General features: G+C 32.5%; 1 protein-coding gene across 2 annotated transcripts; it reads right to left on the reverse strand.

The window, feature by feature from the left end:
- Nucleotides 1-33: 33 nt before the first annotated feature.
- Nucleotides 34-10809, reverse strand: LOC142643523 (potassium transporter 11-like). 2 transcript variants are annotated; one of them, XM_075818182.1, is made up of 9 exons: nt 10363-10809; nt 9686-9964; nt 8651-8879; nt 7382-7627; nt 6219-6269; nt 5845-6105; nt 5551-5718; nt 3056-3310; nt 34-1330 (listed from the first exon to the last, which is right to left on the reverse strand). In XM_075818182.1, exons 2-9 carry the CDS (start codon nt 9812-9814, stop codon nt 288-290), a joined length of 2382 nt encoding a protein of 793 aa, XP_075674297.1. In that variant the 5' UTR covers nt 9815-9964; nt 10363-10809; the 3' UTR covers nt 34-287. The 2 variants fall into 2 exon arrangements, with proteins under 2 accessions (XP_075674297.1, XP_075674298.1); XM_075818183.1 differs by having other exon boundaries at nt 5551-5625; nt 10363-10502.
- Between the last annotated feature and the right edge of the window lie 8823 nt (nt 10810-19632).

Consider the following 19632-nt stretch of genomic DNA (forward strand, 5'->3'; position numbering starts at 1 on the left):
AAACTTATCTTTACACAAAAAAAATGAGGATTATGCAACTAATAATGATTAGACATTTAGTTATGAGCAAAATTTGATACATTTCCTAGGTGTTGTACAGTAGGTTCTCCAATAAAATTCAATCACGTGGATACATTGACCCATAAACCACATGATTGATTTAATTGTCTTTTACAGAAAAATGTGCTGCATGATTAACCCATGCACATAGCAAAATCAATCCTGGGATTTACAGTTTCACTGATTAAGAATGAATATTATTTACTGTATATATCTGCACTAAGGCATTATACAAAGAAAACCTGCCCAACATTCAAAAGACTCTCATGAGGTACATTGAAAATGACACTGTTCTCCCTGCATATTTTCCTAAGGAATGCATATATATAATCAATAGCTATCTTTCTGTAGAACTTTGAGTCCCTCCTTGCTCTCACCACTGTATTCCCCAGTATGTGAACCACCCCAGCATCTCTACAGCTATTCAAAAATTCTAACTCGTCAATCTCGGTCTGTGCACTTCCCTGACCGGATGAACTTACAGTATTGTTTACATGTAATGGAGATTTAACTGGAACAATTGAGTCCACGGATGATACAGTAGGGTCCATGTTGGAAGAGCTAGAGTTGCCATTGTTATTTAACAGGCCATCTCTTGACTGCTGGGTTAACTGACCATAAAGACTATACTCATCAGAGTCTGAACATCCTTCCATCATGGACTCAAGCCGGACAAACAAGAAGAGGCTATCAAACAGCTTCTTCTCAAAATCATCATCTTTTTTATGGAGGTCTTTGTAGCCATATCTTGCTACACAACGGAACATGTGAAAATTCTTGGGTCCAATTCGCTTTACAAGAAACCTCTCTTCTTCCGGGACTGTGTAGACAGGAAGGTACTTCACACAGACAAAGATGACAACAGAGTGGATGGCAGGCAGGTTTGTAATGAAGTGGGAGAAGATGTGAGGAACACCACTGGCTAGCTCAGTGTAAACGAGTCCAATTCCAGGAACACGAACGAGTCCTAAACTGGGGCCAAGCCCAAGAACCCATGCCATTGAAACCTTACTGTGCATCTCAAACTCATATCGTTTCACAGTACCATAATGCCAAACATACATGACGAGAAGAAAGGCTGCTGCAATTACAAGGGGAACCCACCCACCTTGATCAACCTTGAAGAGTACAGCGAAAAGGTAAGTGCACTCAACAAGCAGTGATAAGGAAGTGAAGATCAGGACAAGGATCCAGTGGCAGCGCCACACCAATAACATGATTAGAATCATGAGCAATGTGGTTACCAACATAACTATTACAACTGCTGTTCCTGTCATAACACAATATTACACAATTATGTTAACACTTCATTTTTATTTATTTTTTGTAAAAAAAAAAAAAAAAAATCTTCACATGTGATCATAAGTCACAGGCAAAATGTCCTTCGATGCATACCATAAATATGAGCTAAGTTAGCAATGATTTGACCCTACAATAGCATGCTAGCACTCAAGAGATTGAAAAACTTTTTTCACATCTTATGGCCCACAGACCATGTGCCTGCACAGGCAACACAGCTATCTATCATGTTCAGCCATAAAAATCATTTGATATGAATAATTTAAGGGGAGTTATAAGTAAGTGAAACTTGTCTAATTTACATATAGAAACAAAGTACAAAAGATGTTTAAATTGAAAAATTATTGGAATGTTCCAAACAACTTAGTAATTAGTAGGGATAAGCGAGTACCATCAAGAATTATCCCATGTGTTTATCTTGACTGGGTGAAGTATTTGAAACTTTGAATACCATTAAGGATGACAAGAACCAGATATTTTAACAAAATTAAAATATGACTCGATATTATAAACTCAATTATAAAAAAGTCAAGAAATTTAAAAGGAATTTCAAGAATGATCCAATATGCATTCATCATGAAACTTAAAACTTTTGGTTCTTTTATTTTTAATATTTATTTTATTATTCAATTTTAATCATATTGTTGAATTTTTTTTAGTTAAAATATAATTCTTGATTAAGTCCTACATTACATGAGCATAATAATAGTGATATAATGTTTTGTCTTACAAAATCATCCGTTTAACTACAGCCTTAAGTTGACCAATATAGTCATAGACACAAAATTGCTCTTTTTTTCTTGCTATTCCGTTTTCCATCTCTTTGTTAATGCTTTCTATCCTTGTTAGACTTAGTTAGCACCATTTCTCTGCATATATACAGTATGGCAGCTTGGAAAATTCCCTAGGTCAATCAGGCAAGCAACAGTTGCAAAACTCTCTCGCAAGTTATAACCAAAAGTTTGAATAAATCTTTACATCTTAAAAAAGAGGGAAAGTTTTCAAATTAAAGTGGAACCAATAATTAAAAACTTGAAATTGTGCATTAATCCACAGCTATTTGGTTTGGGATTTTTTGGGGGATGACAATTCGACTCCCTACAACCATTCTAAAAAAAGGCCCGTGGGGCGTGATGTGAAATGCCATAAAATATTTGAGTGTCTTCCTCATCATCAATTGGTTTTGAGGTGGAATGACACAACCCACGTTCCGACCAATGGTATCAGAGCCAACGTCGTGGGTTCAAATCGCAGGAGTATAATTGTGAGGAAGGAATTGTTGGGGGGGGGGGGGGGACCATAATTAGACTTTCTACAATCACTCTAAGCAGGCGCGGGATGTGATGTTAAAAGCCATAAAATATTTGAGCGTGTCTTTCTCATCACCAATTGGTTTTGAGATGAAATGATATAGCTCATGGTCCGACAAGGTTCCTTAGCAGCCCCTGATTCTGGAGGTTATAAACAATATTATAGGAAGTAAGAAAGAAATTTGTATACCCTATTGTGTCCTTAACATGTATATCTATGCATATATAAATCAACTTCTATGTTCAGGTAGGATTATTTATGTAAAACCTTGGTATATATATATCAATGCTAATACTGCATTGTGATATTTCCTTGCAGACAATAAAGCAGAATGAAAGAAGATGGATCAAATAAATTCAGAACATCCTGCTAAAGATTAGCTTACCATAAGCATTTCCAATTTGGCTTTGATTTTTGAAGCCAGCAGTCACAGCAATGCAAAGAATCATAAGGATCCAATTAATATCTGGAACATATATCTGGCCAAGGAACTTTTTTGATGTATGTACAACCTTGACTCTTGGAAAACAGCCAAGTGCAAGAGCCTGCTTAATTATTGAAAATGTTGCGGATATAGTTGCCTGACTTGCAACTATAGCCGCTGCAGTTGCAACAAGAAATACTGGCCAATATATGCTATCTGCAGAATAAAATTAAATTAGTATCTTTGAGAAACCCTTTCTATACCAAAAAATGAGTCCACATCATAGAAATGATTAAGAAACAGTTGTCACATTAAACAATTAATCCATGTCACACAAACATCTGAGAAGACAAGGCTACCATGAGAAGAGCACTGCCCTAAGCTCCTTTAGGATCTTAAAACTTTTTTGCAGTAAAAATGAACACACCACATCCACATCTTTAGTAGCTTAAATTTGATCTAACTAACAAAGATTTAGCCCCAAGAAATTTTTATTCACTTAATTAAGCCAAAGATGGGGTGACATTTTTCAAGAGATTCAACACAGTCAAACAGCTGAGGATTAAAACATTGAACAGTTTGTGTAAACTACTAATGAGGTCGACAAATTTTGAGGATTTTATTCTGAAGTACAACCCTATCCAATATTTGGTTTAATCACATACCTTCCAAAATTTAAACTTAGAAACATCATCATCTTGTGATTTTCCCTTGCATTTTATGCAATTTATTTAGTGAAATGTTTGTTAATAACATAGACCAAAATTTGTCCCATAACAATTTGTTCACTTAATGAATGTCCCGTTCTACTTTTCAAATTCCAAAATTATTCTATTAATCCTAGAAATACAAAATATGTTTTGAACACGCACCACTTTCTCACTCTGAAGTCCCAAGTTACTCCTTTTTTCTTACAAATTTCAAGATCACAAATACTAGGATTTATTTGTTTATTTCATTCTAGATCATGTATAAAGAAGTACATTCTTGATGTGCATGGCTTATTTCCTTGGAGGAAATTGATGGCAAATCTCTTCTTGATCATCTTCAGATGGTCTAAAGAATGGGGAATACAGTTAAATTCAATGGACTACACATGCACATGTATAAAAAGATGCTATGCAATCAAATCTTGAACAATATCTTTTCCTTCTCTAATTTGAAATTTCAGACATCTAAGGAACATAACAAGCTTTGAGCTCCTAAAAAATTTCATTCCTTTATTTTTGGAAGAATTCCTAAAACCTTTCATGCAAATAGGCTTCTTACCTTCTAACAACGTATATATGCTTACAACTTTATCATGATTATTTCTCTTACAAATTCAGAGAGAAGATGATTTGTCACTTCAGTTATATTATACATTTAGGAGATATTTACATCATTGTAGATGTATAACAATATCCTATTACAATGTAAATATTACTTTAGGGTGAAACCAATATGATAATTCCCCTAATTCCATTTTGCTCCTAAGTCTGACCATACTAGCCAATTATTTTTTGGGTTAGTTTTCTGTTTTGGTGTAGGGGCAAACCAAAAATGTGTAGGTTTACGCCACTATAGCTTCTTTATTTTCCTCTCTCTTCTCACTAAACTGAAAGTAGTAAAAGTTTCCCCATTGCTTGCTTTACACACTACATAACTTTCAAGTTGAGAGTCAACTTTTTTCTTCTATATAATTCTTTTATGTAGATATATAAATATTTTGGTAGGTATACTTTCTTTATGCTGCAACACCAACAGCACGCCAAATTGCTCTGGTACTTTAACATCCATTCCAATGGACATACTAACGTGTTGAGCACTGGTTTTGATAAGCTTGGTTCTACAAAGACTGCTTGATTGACACAATGAATTTTGACAAAATAAAAGAAAAAATGACATTAATCAGGGACTTGAAATTCAATATTCTCCATGAATTTAATTTTAACTTATTGCCTGTAAATGTGAAACTGAAACAGGTCAACTGTGAAAGATAAAGTTTTGCATCTGTAATTATAAGCATTCTTAGAGTTAGCCACTGGCACTAAGCTCAAGTTGCACAAGGGGCTCAAGAGACTCTTAGGTTTAAAATACCCTTCCCACTCTCTCTTTTAAAATGAAGAGAGAGAGAGAGAGAGAGAGAGAGAGAGAGAGAGATTCTTTCAATGATGTGATAACATCAAGCCTTTTTCTTAGGTTATGTTCAAGATTCAAAGAAATTGACACAATGAAAGTAGGAAAAATTATTTACCTTCAGATAAAAAGTTATATTTAGTTTAACATGCATATAACCTAACTATATCATGAATTAGTCACCACAGGTAAGAAGAGCCACTGGCCAAATTTTAAATTAGCCATTCCAAGAATTGTTTAAAAATAATTCTGATTGCTTTCCCTTTAGCACTAATTCAAGTGCTGTTTCTTGCATCACAGAGGTATACTTTCAGTACAGAATAAAGATTAGAACAAACCTGGAATAGAACGATAGAAGGCATCAACGACGTTTGTTTTATTATGCATAATGAAGGCAGCTTGTCCTGCATAGGCTAAAAGAAGGCAAGGAAAGACAACTACGGTGAAAGCAAGTTGGATGGCAGAAACGGGAAAATGGGATAAGTCTGCAAAAAGTGCCTCTGTACCTGTAACAATCCTTATGCAGCCTCAGCATCCAAAATCAACATGTGTGTGTGTGTGTGTGTTTGTACGAAAAACCTTAAATGGATTAAATACAAAAGGAGAATTAATTTAAATAATAGAAAGTTCACCTGTTATACTAAGCAAAATACCTCCAAGGGAGGTCCAACCATCTCTTCCTCTCCTTTTAAAATACCGGAAGATATGCACAGGTGAAAAAGCTTTCAGAACGCTACTTTCATATTTCCATATGTTGAATATGCCGATACCTCCAATTAAGAGAAACCAAAGCAGAACAATAGGTGCAAAGAGCCAACCAACTCTATCTGTACCATAGTGTTGCATGCTAAACAATCCGACTAATATAATAACAGCAATGATCACAACCACTTCTGTACCAAATAAAAAAAAGTGACTGTTAAAGACTTAGAATTTTTTATATATAAAATAATATATATTTTCATATAAATGCAGGATAAAGTTTAGTTGCAGGGTGACATAATACCATTGCTCAATTGGGGGTGTTCTACCTGGATTCCGCCAACAGCTGATAGAACTGTAAGGATATAGTATGGTTAAGCATCTTAAATGACTTTCAAGAAAGATTATACTCAAGCAAATAAGAATGAGACTATTGAAATTTTCCAAAATATGGCCTTTAGATATCTAGTATAAGTTATTGAAATGTGCTCAATGTGAGCAAAACATAAGGAAAGAACTAAGAGCAGGGATTAGCAAATGCTAAATCACTTGAGTAACCCCATAAATAGAATTTTTGACCAGCAGTGAGGTATCAAACTAGCTCTTCCGAATTGAACAGAGTTGATATAATGCATCATACATAAAATTGCCACCTCTAGCATTATCTAAAGTCAAAATAATAACAACAGGAATGTTGTATATTTTATTACAGTTGGACAATTGTGAATTTGGGATCCATATGCAGCCTTACTTGTTACATCATGCATAAATGACAATTTAATCAACTGCATTCAACCATATTTATTATATTTATTCCATATAATTACCACAATAACAAAGTAAAAACAAAGTCCATGGTTTGAATTTTATTATTGAAAAAAACATTATGCTGCAGGACAGACCCAAGAGGGGGCCAAAGGGGCCTGAACACCCCTCTCCAAAATCATCAGCCCAACCCAACCCAATCCAGCCTAAACCCATGTAAATCCTCAGACCAAAACAGAACAAGTTTTATTTAAAAAAATATAACAAAAAAATTAACAAAATAAAGACCCATGGTGTTTTGTCTTTTGTCTTTGTTGGTAGACAAATATATCTTAATATATTAAGAAACAATGATTTTTCGTATTTTTCTTGGTTGATAGCTTGTTAATACTATATGGATGCTTATTTGAAGGTTTTTTTTTCTTATACTCCAGCCCTCTCTAGCTTGGAATCCTAGGGTTGTCCTTAATTATGCTCATGATATAGTGTGATGTTCCCATGAAACAATGAGGACCATTGATTTCTTCTGAGAGTTGAGTGATAATCAAGATAGTCACATGCATTATTTCAGTCACTACTTGCATATCTCATTCAATGGTTTGATTCAACATGCATGTGCTAGTAATTTGTAAAACTTTCACCTGGAGACAAACAGACTAAAACACAAATACATAGATAATTCCAGCCTGGTGGAAGGTATACCTGAAATAGCTGGAGTTAGAATTCCATCCCCAATCACCATGCAAGTGCCAACAAGGACAAGAATAAGAAGTGCATTCTTCCTCAATGCATATCTCTCCAACCACCTCTTAGTTTTTGCAGCAAATGATCGTTCATGGAAAGTAGAGCGAACATATGTTGTTAGCTCCTCATCAGTTCGGTGTTGGTTAGGTATAGTGTTTATTTTTGCATGTCGACAAAGCAACGAATAAAGAGCAAATGTTCCACCTTCACCACAAAGAGGATAAGTTTAGAAAACTTATACCTAATCAGCATGAAAAATGTGAGCAATACCATGTTGCAACAGACAACTACAGGTAGCATGCAGTTAAAATCAATGAAAGCAAAGTAAAGGATTTTATAAAAAAAATCCTGTTTAATATTTTCAAACAAAACAGGATACAAGTGTTAAAACACATTTCATATTCCACTCAAATTACATCTACAAATGTACCATCAAATAATCAGTTTGATTTTCTTACAGAGCTCCCATCACAAGACAGGAATTTATCCGGTGTTTTAGAGAAAGAAATAAACTTCAAGAAACATACTACAGTCAGTTCAGCTTAGCATAAAAGTAGTAAGAAAACACAAAAAAGAGAATAAGTAATAAATAAGTTACAAAGTTAGACATAAAGCAGCATCATTGGTATAGCACTCTATTAATAAAAGTATATTTTTATATTTTCTCTCCAATATTAACACTTGCAATCTATTTATTTTCGCACAGCAAAGATGTCACTAAATTCTTGTCAGCCAGAAATTCAGTTTACATTATTGAAGCCCTTAAAGATAGAAGATTTCTTTAACATTTTGAAGTGGCCATAAGAAGATAAAAAGCTAATTCTCAACTAAGAAATGAAATAAAATTTTTTTGATGCCTGCCATGCACAGTTCTTGCATATATGCCAGCATACATTATGCATGTTAAACATAACATCTTAAACATAGATATCTTCCCAATTTAAGTAATATGGGGCATGGAGTGACTAAATAAAACTTGCCACCAGTCCCAAAGGAAACAAGAAACAGTCATCGTCATAAATATTCTTTCTATTGATGTGTTGCTTACAAAACAAATGAAATAGGGGCATAACACTATCCATCATATTTATTATTGGATTAGACGCAATGGTAGAGAACTATCCAGAATATGGTCAAATTGTAGTACTAATCATTCTTTTTATCCTATTAACAAATGCCTAAATAAAAAATTCAATGAAGAAAATAGATATGGTGAGACTAGATTACCTTGACCATTGTCATTTGCTCTACACACAACGAAAACATACTTAAGGAGTGGAATAAGAGTAAGTGAGTATATAATTAAGGAAAGGGCTCCGACAACATCTTCAGGATCATCAACTACTCCGCCTGGAAATGTATTGTAGAAAACATACAACGGAGAAGTTCCCAAGTCTCCATAAACCACTCCAAGGCTCTGGAATGCAAGCCGCAGAAGCAATAATGCAGAGAATTTCTGAATGCATCAAAAACTATATCAGAAAATAAAATGAATATCGAATACTGACAACAAAAATACCCTCCAATTCAATTAACTTACTCCAGACCATACTTGGTAATTGATTTAGTCCTAATTTTGGGGATGGCTATGGATTCTCAACAAATTTGTTAGGTTCAATCATATGCATTCTTTTCGACCATTCTATTCGTCCGAAATCATAAACTCTGTTACTTTCCTAATTGACATGTCTTATTTATTTATTTATTTATTTTTTACTTTTACTAATGTTATTATTGGTCTTCCTCTAACCTTTTACATTCTGCCAACTTGAATCAACTTACTCTTTCTATTTGGTGCATTAATCATTCTCCTCTTAACATGACCAAACCATCTCAAACAACTGGTCCTCATCGTTTCATCAATAAGGGTCACCCCTACTTTAAGTGAATATTATTTATAGCATGCTAGAATGAGAGTCATTACAACCGAAAGCCTAATTAACAGTCACCCTATTTATTTAGCTTACCAAATTAACAGACACTAGTCGTGCAAGCCTAAATTCAGCAATAATATCTATACACTAATTCTATGTATTTTTTTTTTCTGGCATCTTAAGACAAAGATCATAATTAACTGGAGCAAAAATATTCAATAAATCCAAGGTCTTTCCAATTAAAATCTAAGTTGGATTGATGAATTGACATTGAAACATTTCACACCAGCAAGATATACTGCCATTGACAAGTAGTAGTTGCCATCCTACTTTAACAAGTTACAAGTAACTATGTGAGAGAAAATCTTCAAGACAAAGGTGCATGTACCTTTTCTCTGTACATATTTTTAAGCCTTCCTGCCTCTTCATCCATAGGCTGATCAAGCTTTTGATCCAACACCCACATACTACCTTTGTCGTTTTCAGTATCTTCATCAATCTCCCCTCTTGAATCCATTGAAACTTAGTTCAAACCAGAACAGACCCAAAATCCTCAAACCAAACCAATCAGCAATCGCAGGAAATGACTGAGGCCCAAAATCTCAACTTTGATCTTCACTTAAAATCCGTGTTCAATCCAAGTAAGAATTGGACCCACCAAAATAATCTGAAAAACAACCAAAACTGAAATTAAACTAATTACCCAATTTAGAACTACGTAACTCAGAACCAACAAAGACAATTCAAAACCTATTATTAAAAATTGACATCAATTCTGAAAATGATAAAAAAAGTCTAAGCTTGATACTTCAATTCAATTTTAATGTCAGGAAAGCTGACATATACCAGGAATGAACACAAACCCAAGAAAAATCCAGAAATCTAATTGAGAATAGAACAACTTAAGCACAACTTACATGCAAAACACATAAAATGAAAAACAGCTAAAGCACCAGAACCAAAGATTGGATCTTTAACTAAAGCCCACTAAGACGAGCTTAAAAAGAACTAAAAAGAATATACTTTGTAGTTCAATTCAATGTAGAGAAGAAAGCTAATACATACCCAAAAGGAATAAGAATAAAACTCAAGAGAGCCAAATGAGGATAGAACAGCTCAGGCACACCTCAGAAAGAAACAACACCAAAGAAAACAGACAAAAAACTCAGTATTAATTGCTCTTGTCACTGGAATTCCCAGGTGGGGTCAATTTAAGAAGAGACTCAGTCTCAGCCACAGGATCACAAAGCCCACCAAAAATCTCACACACACAGCCCTTTTATCAAAACACAGAGATGAACAAAACCAAGTCGGTTTCCTCAGCTAATACAAATGCTCTGTAACAGAACAGAACAAAACAGAGTACTCTATAAGTGCAGGCTCCTTTTGGCTGTTTGTTTAGTGGTTACTTACTAAGGAAGCAGGAGTTTCTCTTACAAAGAGTTAAACACAAAAACATTCAAGTAATCGCTGGCTAGAAAGAGAGTTCAAGAAGAAGTTGGTTTTGATTGTAATTCTTTAGCTTAGGCACACGTTTATGACAGTGGCGTATCTTTCTGTTGTTGTTGAGCAAAGGAAATCAGAACAAATAGTGAAACAACATTTTTACTTTTTTTATATTATTATTTTCAATTATTTTGCTCTTGACATGATCATGATATAAATAATAATAAAATAGTGGTAAAATATTATTGTTTGCTCCGAATTATTATCTGGGGAAGGCTGTAGTTGTCAGTTTAATAATGTAAGTTTGTCTATTTACTTGGGGGGCCCTACTAATACTGATTGGTTGTCTAGTGTTTAATCTAGTGGAACTTAACTTGCTCTCAGCAGCCCTTATAAATAAATATCTCTATCTTTGTGTACTTTCCCACCTTTCCGGTTTTCCTAGTAATCTGGAGGGAATGCAGTATAACTGTATGAGTAGTCCTACCCACGCATCGTTGTAATAGTTTAAGTTCACAAGTTTTTACCGTTTTCTACCTTTTTCAGTCCAAAAAAAGAAAAGAAAAAGTTTTTACCGTTTTAATTTGAGTTCATTACAGATATTATATATATATATATATATTTTATCCGTCATTAACAAATTATTTTTTATAGATTTTCTTTCATGATATGTTAGACAGATGTGAAGATCACATTATAAAAGAGAATGGTGTACATATTTAATGCATTAGATTATTGTAAGATTTAGAAGGTAAAATTTAGTCTAGTAGTCAAGTGTACTGGACTTAACACGATGTGAATGTATCATAGATTTTAGACACTTATATGCATTGTATAAGGTCAAGTGCATTACTGTGTGTCCAAGTTTGAAGGGTTTTTTTCTTAAAATTTTTTAATGTACAAAATCCCATGTAATTTCTCTATGAAATTAACACTTAACTTTGTATTATTGTTTTATATGTAAATTGTTAATTAAGTAACACTTAAATTAAGTCATTTTTTAAAACACATATTTTGAAACTGCTTATCCAAAAAGGCCCTTTATCACCTTGGAGTTTTTTTAGCATAAAAGAAAACCATGCTGTAGTATTTTATTTGATGTGAGTTCTAAATATAAACACTTGCCATCACATTAGCAATTCACTTTTTTATTTTCATGAATGTTTAATAGGTCTATACCATTAAATAATATCACAAAGAAGCACTAGTTTGGTTGAGGGAAATAAGGAAGAATGGAATGGAAACAGATGAATTTTTAAAGAATATTATTTTTTATGGGGGAAAATGGTTGTTTAGCCTAAATTTTTTAACAACGTAGTCAAATAGACCTATTTTCAAACTATATAGCAAAATACCATTGTTTTGGAACTCCATATTGTTGATGTCGAGTTCTAATTGGACTAATGTCAAGTTCTATGCATATTTTAAGTGTTTGCGTAAAATTTTCAAAAAAATTGAAGTGACAAAATACGCATAATGTCGAATTCCAAAATAGAGGGTATTTTGTTACATAGTTTGAAAAGAGGTCTGTTTGGCTATGTAGTTCAAAAATTAAGGCTAAACAACCATTTCCTCCTTATTATGCCCTTATTTGGAAGTTTAATAAGAGGGTTTCATTACTTACCCTCATAAGCCCATTTTTCAATCCTTCCAAATTTGGGAATGAAATATATTTTAATTAAATATAACTAAAGTTCCACTAAAAGCCTCTTTTTCTTAAAGGTCTACACCCATGTTTTTAATTAAAGAAAGAGTATAATTTTATTATTGTTATAAAATAAATTCTCTCCATTCTTTTTCATTCAACTCCTAAACAATGTTAGTTTTCATTTTATTCATTTCCTTTCAACATCCATACAAAAGAAGAGAATATTTCATTCGTCTCCATTTAGTTGAATTATTTTATGTCTGTTAATTACTGATTGTCCAAAAAACTTAAGTTATTGGGATTTAGTGAGTTTAATCACTTAACCATAATTCTAACACTCCCCTCACTTGTAGGTCTAAACTTCCTCTTAGTAAGTGGGGGTCCAACAAATGGAAATTTAACATTTTAAATGAGAGATAGAGTGAAAATAGAGATTGAATTCAAGATCTCCTGTTCTGATACCATGTTAATTACCGATTGTCTCAAAAGTTTAAGCTATTGAGAAATGGTGGGTTTAATCACTTAACCATAATTCTAACAATGTCCTTTCAATTCCACTCTTTTATAAACTCCCATCTTACATTCAAAATTTCATAGAGCTTCAAGTTTAAGAAGAAATAGAAGGGAATTTGTCTTTATTCACTCTCATATGAGAAGTCTTCCCCTCTCACAGATATGTGAACCCTACCATGAATCCCACACAAGAACCCACACTAGAGGACACTGGAGACTGGACGCCTCGTGTAAGAGCGAAGAATTAGTTGGGCATTGTGGTTCTTTGCTTCTTTATTTTATTTTATTTTATTTATCTATTTAAAGTTTTTGTCACCTTTATTATGTACCTTCTAAAGACTCAGCAAGATTTAAGACTTTGAGAGTACTGCTTTTAAATTTTTTATTATTAATGATTATGTCATTTATTCCATAGCCCATACCCTGATATATTTGCTTTCTATGCTACCCATTTGGGGATAGTAGGAGTGTCTTTTATTGTAAGGTGGTTACGTTTATTGTAAGTGAGTGTGTTATTAAAGAGTTAGCGTGACCTTTACTGATTTATGACATAAAAGAAGATTAGGTGAAGCAGGAACATGATTATCTTCAATGGAAGGGGAACAAACAAAAATCCTATTACTACTACTACTGTTGCGTTTGCTAAATGAATATTGAATTCATTATATATTTCTAATTAAAATATTGACATAGATATCCTAAGCATATCGAACTTTAGATTGCCAACATCACTTCCTATAAATAAAACTATTAAGCTGATCACAAATTAACTTATTAGCAAAGGTCTATCTATTCTTATATTGAAATGCCGATTCATCTTCAAAAAGTAACTTAAAATTTCAAGGTCCAACTGTCCAACTTGGTTAAATAATTCCCTCATATTTAACAATTCAACATTCAAACCATTATTGTAAAAAAAAATGTAGTTTTTTTTCCCCCTTTTTTAAAGACAATTTTAAAATAGAAAAGAGTGGGTGAGAACACTGTGATCCAGTGACCTTTTTTTGTTTTTTGTTTTTGAGAGAAACGATCCAATGACCTAACATCCATGGATGGAGCCAGGACTTGGAGTTAGGGGGAGCGACTCTGCTGCTAGTTGTGTGCGGTGGCTCTGACCTTTGAGTCTATTGCTTTACTACTAAGGATTTTTGTTTAATTTTTTTAAATGGCCAAGTAGTTTGTTCTAGGTAAAATAGAATGATTGGACTTAATTTTTTTAGTTTTATTATTGGTATTTTTTGTTGTTGAGCTAATTTTTTTGAGTTTGTATATTTTGTTTTAGATTTAATCTATTAATTTTTTATGTCCCTTAAAAGGTGAAAAATATTAAAACTACAACATTTTTACAAATTGCTAATGTGATGAGTGGTTATTGATACGTAAAAAGTGATGCAAGTGTACAAACCAATAAAAATTTGCTACTTCAATAGTTTGTATAAACATTGTAAAAACGTTTTTGGCTATAAGATTACTCTCAAAAGAATTAATGGCATTATTAAGGGGGCAAAGTGTAATTTTATTGAACAAAATTGCTAAAATTAGTACCTATTAATATAATAATATATTTTTAAAAAAAATTTAGGGGAGGCCAGCGCCCCCCTAGTCCAATAACAGCTCCGTCCATGCTAACATTGAGGTAATTACCATGTTTTAAATAAATTTATTTTCCAATACTCAGAAAATATTAAAGTTTGAATAAAGTTTCTAAATCTCATTGCTCAATTGAGAAACGGAAAAAAAAAAAAAAAAATTGCATTCTATTATCATCCAGTATATCATCTTTCTCTCTTTTCCCAAAATGGAGCTGGGTCATTCTCTCTTTTATTTCTTTCTTATGCTTCCCAACAAGGAGGAAAAGATAAGAGTTTCTTTATTATGGTTTGATAATCTATGTCCTTTTCCCTTTTTTAGACATAATAATCTATGGTGACTTTTTAAGTAAGAGGTCGTTTGCCTTAAGTTTTATTGTTGGCTAATTTACATGACAAAATTTCATTTGTAATGACAATTTCGATTTATTCATTTTCAATGTCATTTGTATTTGTTTGATGCAATTAAGGATCAAGTTTAACAAAAGTTATTCAATATGCAAGTCTAGAGAATTTCGATCGAGCCAGCTTCATCTCGGTTGAGTGAAATCAGCAAGTTTGAAAATCAGTTGCACTAGAAACTTTGGCCTGATGTTTGCCTCTCTTTCAATCGAGTGAACTTTTAAGTGAGGTAAAACCATATTTGTTTTTCATGGAACTTTATGGCCGCCCATCCCTTGATTTGTTCACCCTATAAGAACGAAAATAAAACCCTAATAATCTAGAAGAGAAAGATTACACACTTTTCGCAAGAGAAAACCTTTCAATAGCTATCTAGTGATCTTTCATCCTTGCTCTCTAACTGAACTATAGAAAAGGTTTCTCTTCAAACTCATCTTCTATATCTTTTTATTGAATGCGACTTTTCAAAATTTAACCATTAGATTACATGTTCTTATTCTATTATTCACATATTTGCAAAATTTTAAGAAGATTAAAGTTCAATAGCTATGTCATCAAACAAATGGTTAAATTTCAAGTTTTTGTGGTCTAAAATATGCATAAAAAATAAGTTTATTAATTAAATAGTAAATAACATTTGATTTGAGCGAAATTTTTTACGCGTGTTAAGAACGTAAAGAATGTGCAATTTAACATGATATTTTCAAAATTCATATCCAATAAAAATATATATGAGGAGTTTGAAGAATTTCTCTATGATAAAAATCTTCAAATAGTCTTGGAGTAATCAAGAGAGTAGTTTTACAGTTGGCAAATTGACTTGCAGTGTTGGATTTTTGTGAAGACGTGGGCTCAATCAACAGTCGCAGCAAGAAAGAACAAATCAGATACAATGTCTATTACATGTATTGGGAATCTTGTAAGTTAGCTTATATCATATTTTCTTTATAGTGGATTTGACGACCTAGGTTAGACTAAGGTATTTTTCCTAATTGGGTTTTCTCTTTGTGATAAATTCCTTGTCTCTTATGTGTGATTAGTCTTGTGATTGATGATTTATTGTTTTATCCATGTAGTACTATAATTGGTAAATTAACTATTTGGACTTTTTGTTGCAGATTAATAATATTGGTAGTATAGCCATGCATAGGAGTCTAAACAACGTATTTTCATGCTCTCTCAAACTTTATGCCCAAAGGCTTCAGACAAAGAAGGAGAGAGAAAAAAAAAAACACAACTTTATGCCTAGAGAAAGTTAGGTAAGAAAGTTGGGTGAAGTAGGGAAATGATTTTCTCTATCCTTTCATCTCTCAGGAATTTAAGGTTCAAAATACCCTCCCCAATCCCCCCCCCCTCTCTCTCTCTCTCTCTCTCTCTCTCTCTCTCTTGAGAGAGATGTTAAATACATTCTATTTGAACAAAATTTTATATGCATATTAAGAACAGAAAGAACATGTAATTCAATAGTTAGATCTTTAAAATTTACATTCAATAAAAATATATTTGAGGAGTTTGAAGAGTTTCTCAACAATAAAAATCTTCAAGTAGTCTTGGAGTAATCAAAAGATTGGTTTTACAGTTGGCAATTGACTTACGGTGCTAGATTATTGAGATTGGTTTTACAGTTGGCAATTGACTTACGGTGTTAGATTATTGTGAAGATGTGGGGTCAATCAACAGTTGCAGCAAGAACGAACAACTTAGATACAATGTCTATTACATGTATTGGAATTCTTGTAAGTTAGCTTATATCACATTTTCTTTATAGTGGATTTGACGATCTTTAAAATTTACATCCAATAAAAATATATATGAGGAGTTTGAAGGGTTTCTCAATGATAAAAGTCTTCAAGTAGTCTTAGAACAATCAGGAGATTGGTTTTACAGTTGGCAATTGACTTACGGTGATAGATTATTGAGATTGGTTTTACAGTTGGCAATTGACTTACGGTGTTAGATTATCATAAAGATGCGGGGTCAATTAACAGCTGCAGCAAGAACGAACAACTTAGATACAATGTCTATTACATGTATTGAAATTCTTGTAAGTTAGCTTATATCACATTTTCTTTATAGTGGATTTGTCGACCTAGGTTAAGCTGTGGAGTATTTTTCATGATTGGACTTTCACTTCATGATCAATTCCTTGTCTCTTATGTGTTCTTGGTCTTGTGATTGATGATTCATTTTTTTATCCATGTAGCATTATAGTCGGTAAATTAACTACTTGGACTTTTTATTGCAAACTAACAAAATTGATAGTAAGCCATGCATAGGAGTCTAAACAACGTATTTTCATACTCCCTCAAACTTTATGTCCAAAGGCATCAAACAAAGAGAGAGAGAGAGAGAGAAAAAAAAACAAAAAAAAAAAACTTTATGCCCAAAGAAGGTTGGGTGAGAAAGTTGGGTGAATAGGGAAATGATTTTCTCCGCTCTTCCCATTTCTTAGGAATTTATGGTTCAAAATACCCTCCCCTCACTCTCTCTTTAAAGAGAGAGAGATGTTTCAAAAGCACACATTATTATTATTATTATTATTATTACGTACAAAGAAGTGGTAATTTATTTTTTCTATTGTTCTCTGTTGAACATTACCACCTTAACTAATCGAAAACTTCAAATTGCTATGAAAATATATATTATCGTATACCAAAATGGGTACGTTGACTTATCAATATTGAGAGGAGGGTCCCACAAAAAAAAAAAAAAACTGCCCTATTATAGTTTAACTTAAATCTTCAGATAATCAAAGAGACAAATGAAATTATAGACCTTGCATTATCATGGTATCATACTATCAACTACCTTATTGTTAATTTAATGATTTTTTATAGCATAATTACCTAATGAACATGACATTGGGAATCTAACCTACGTGTTTCCTTTAATAAGAGGAACAAAATAAGTATATATCTGCGAAGGTTCAATTATTTTGATTTAAATATTGGATTTTTTTCAGCCAAAAAATTCAATTCCAACCTGAACAAGGTCAATAAGTCTAATAATACAAAAAATTTCATTAAAAAAATTCACAATTATTGAAATATCAAGTTGTTAATGGTAAATAAAATTGTAATGTTGGCCCTAGAGAAGAACCAATAAAAAATAGCCAAATCAATTATAATTATTTTAGTTATTAAAATTGTTATGTTGTAGCATTACTCTAACAATTTTTTTGCTAAAAAAACTAGTACCACAAACGATTATACAACTTTTTTATCATAAATGTGATGTGGTGGAATGTGAATGATAAAGAAAAAAATGATAGGTTTATGTATAAATAATGAGCAACTATTTATAATTCGTGGCAAAAAAACTATGAAATAATTTATGTTCTTTTTCAGTTTTTTGCTCGGCCCTTTCTTTTTCTTCTCAGTTAATTCTTGTGCTGGACTGGTCTGATGTTTGAATCGAAGAAATCCTTCACTTTTTTTTTTCCGGTTTCACCACCAGTCCACTGTCTTTTTTGTTTTCCCAAGAGGTTTTATTTTCCCTAACATTTACGTTTAACCTTTTGGTCAAAAGGTGTCAAACACTCAAATGGGTTTCTCTTTAATTTGTATTTTTTCCGGTGGTGTTGATTTCTCCACAATTTTTTTTTCTAACCTTAATTTATTTACTTTTGTCATACATAGGATGGTGGTGAGGTAAACATGCTATTTGTGCAATATATTGAATTAGAGATATGACTTTGCAAATTTTTTGAAAGCTCTTAAATATAACAGATTGCAATTTGTAATTTAGTACATAAAAAATATACAGAAAATTTCTCCCAAATTTGAAAACCTATTTAAAATGTCTAAGACTGTTTGGATGTCCTATGAGATAGAATATATTCAACATTTCTTTTAATGTTTAATTTTTTATATTAAAATTTGAAAATCTTAGGCCAATTGTTTTTTTTTTTAATACAATATAGAAATTCTGCTTAAACTTAATCTAAGTGTATATATGTGTGAATATCATTTCTGGAAACTTGAACTCCGACCTTTGCCCCCTACCCCACAAGCACTTATATTTGCACACCAAGGGTGAACGGTGGTATCTTAAGTCAATTGTTAATAAACTATAATAGGATATTTTTGACATCACTTTCATGGGAAATATGAAACTGTTAATAAAATTTATTGTTTTATGAATAATGCTAGAGCTATTGTTAGGGTCATATATTCTATGTAATTGACTTATCTTTTGACAAGACGCACTTTACTTATAAATTGGGTAAACCTAAATTGGGTTTAATGCATCAAAAAGTATGTTGCTCAAATATATCAAATGGTATCTTTTTAGTCACGAAGATTGATTTAAGAAACAAGTGAAGAAAAATTGTTTCGTTAAGTCTCGACAAAAGTTTGACAAAAGCTCGATAGATATTGCTATCGAGGTTAAATGAAGAAACTAGACACAAGCTTGATTTACTAAGAATTATGATTTCAAAATTTTTAGATTTGAAATTCAGCAAATGTTGTATTATTTGATTAGGGTTTCTTTTCTTACAACTCTAGTCATATAAGACATATTTTAGAAGCCGTCATACACGGATACAGAAACCTAGAATTTATATACTCTAGGTCTGTTTGGATACCGCTTATTTGCAGAAAATTGAAAACTTATTACTGAAAACACTGTAGTAAAATAATTTTTATAGGTGTGAATAGTGCTATGAGACCCAAATTTACCTAAAAATCTGTGTTTTGCTGAGTTTGGTGGTCCCATGAACAGTGCCGTGGGACC

Source organism: Castanea sativa, chromosome 7 (genome assembly GCF_040712315.1).
Source record: "Castanea sativa cultivar Marrone di Chiusa Pesio chromosome 7, ASM4071231v1".
NCBI classification, from domain to species: Eukaryota; Viridiplantae; Streptophyta; class Magnoliopsida; order Fagales; family Fagaceae; genus Castanea; species Castanea sativa.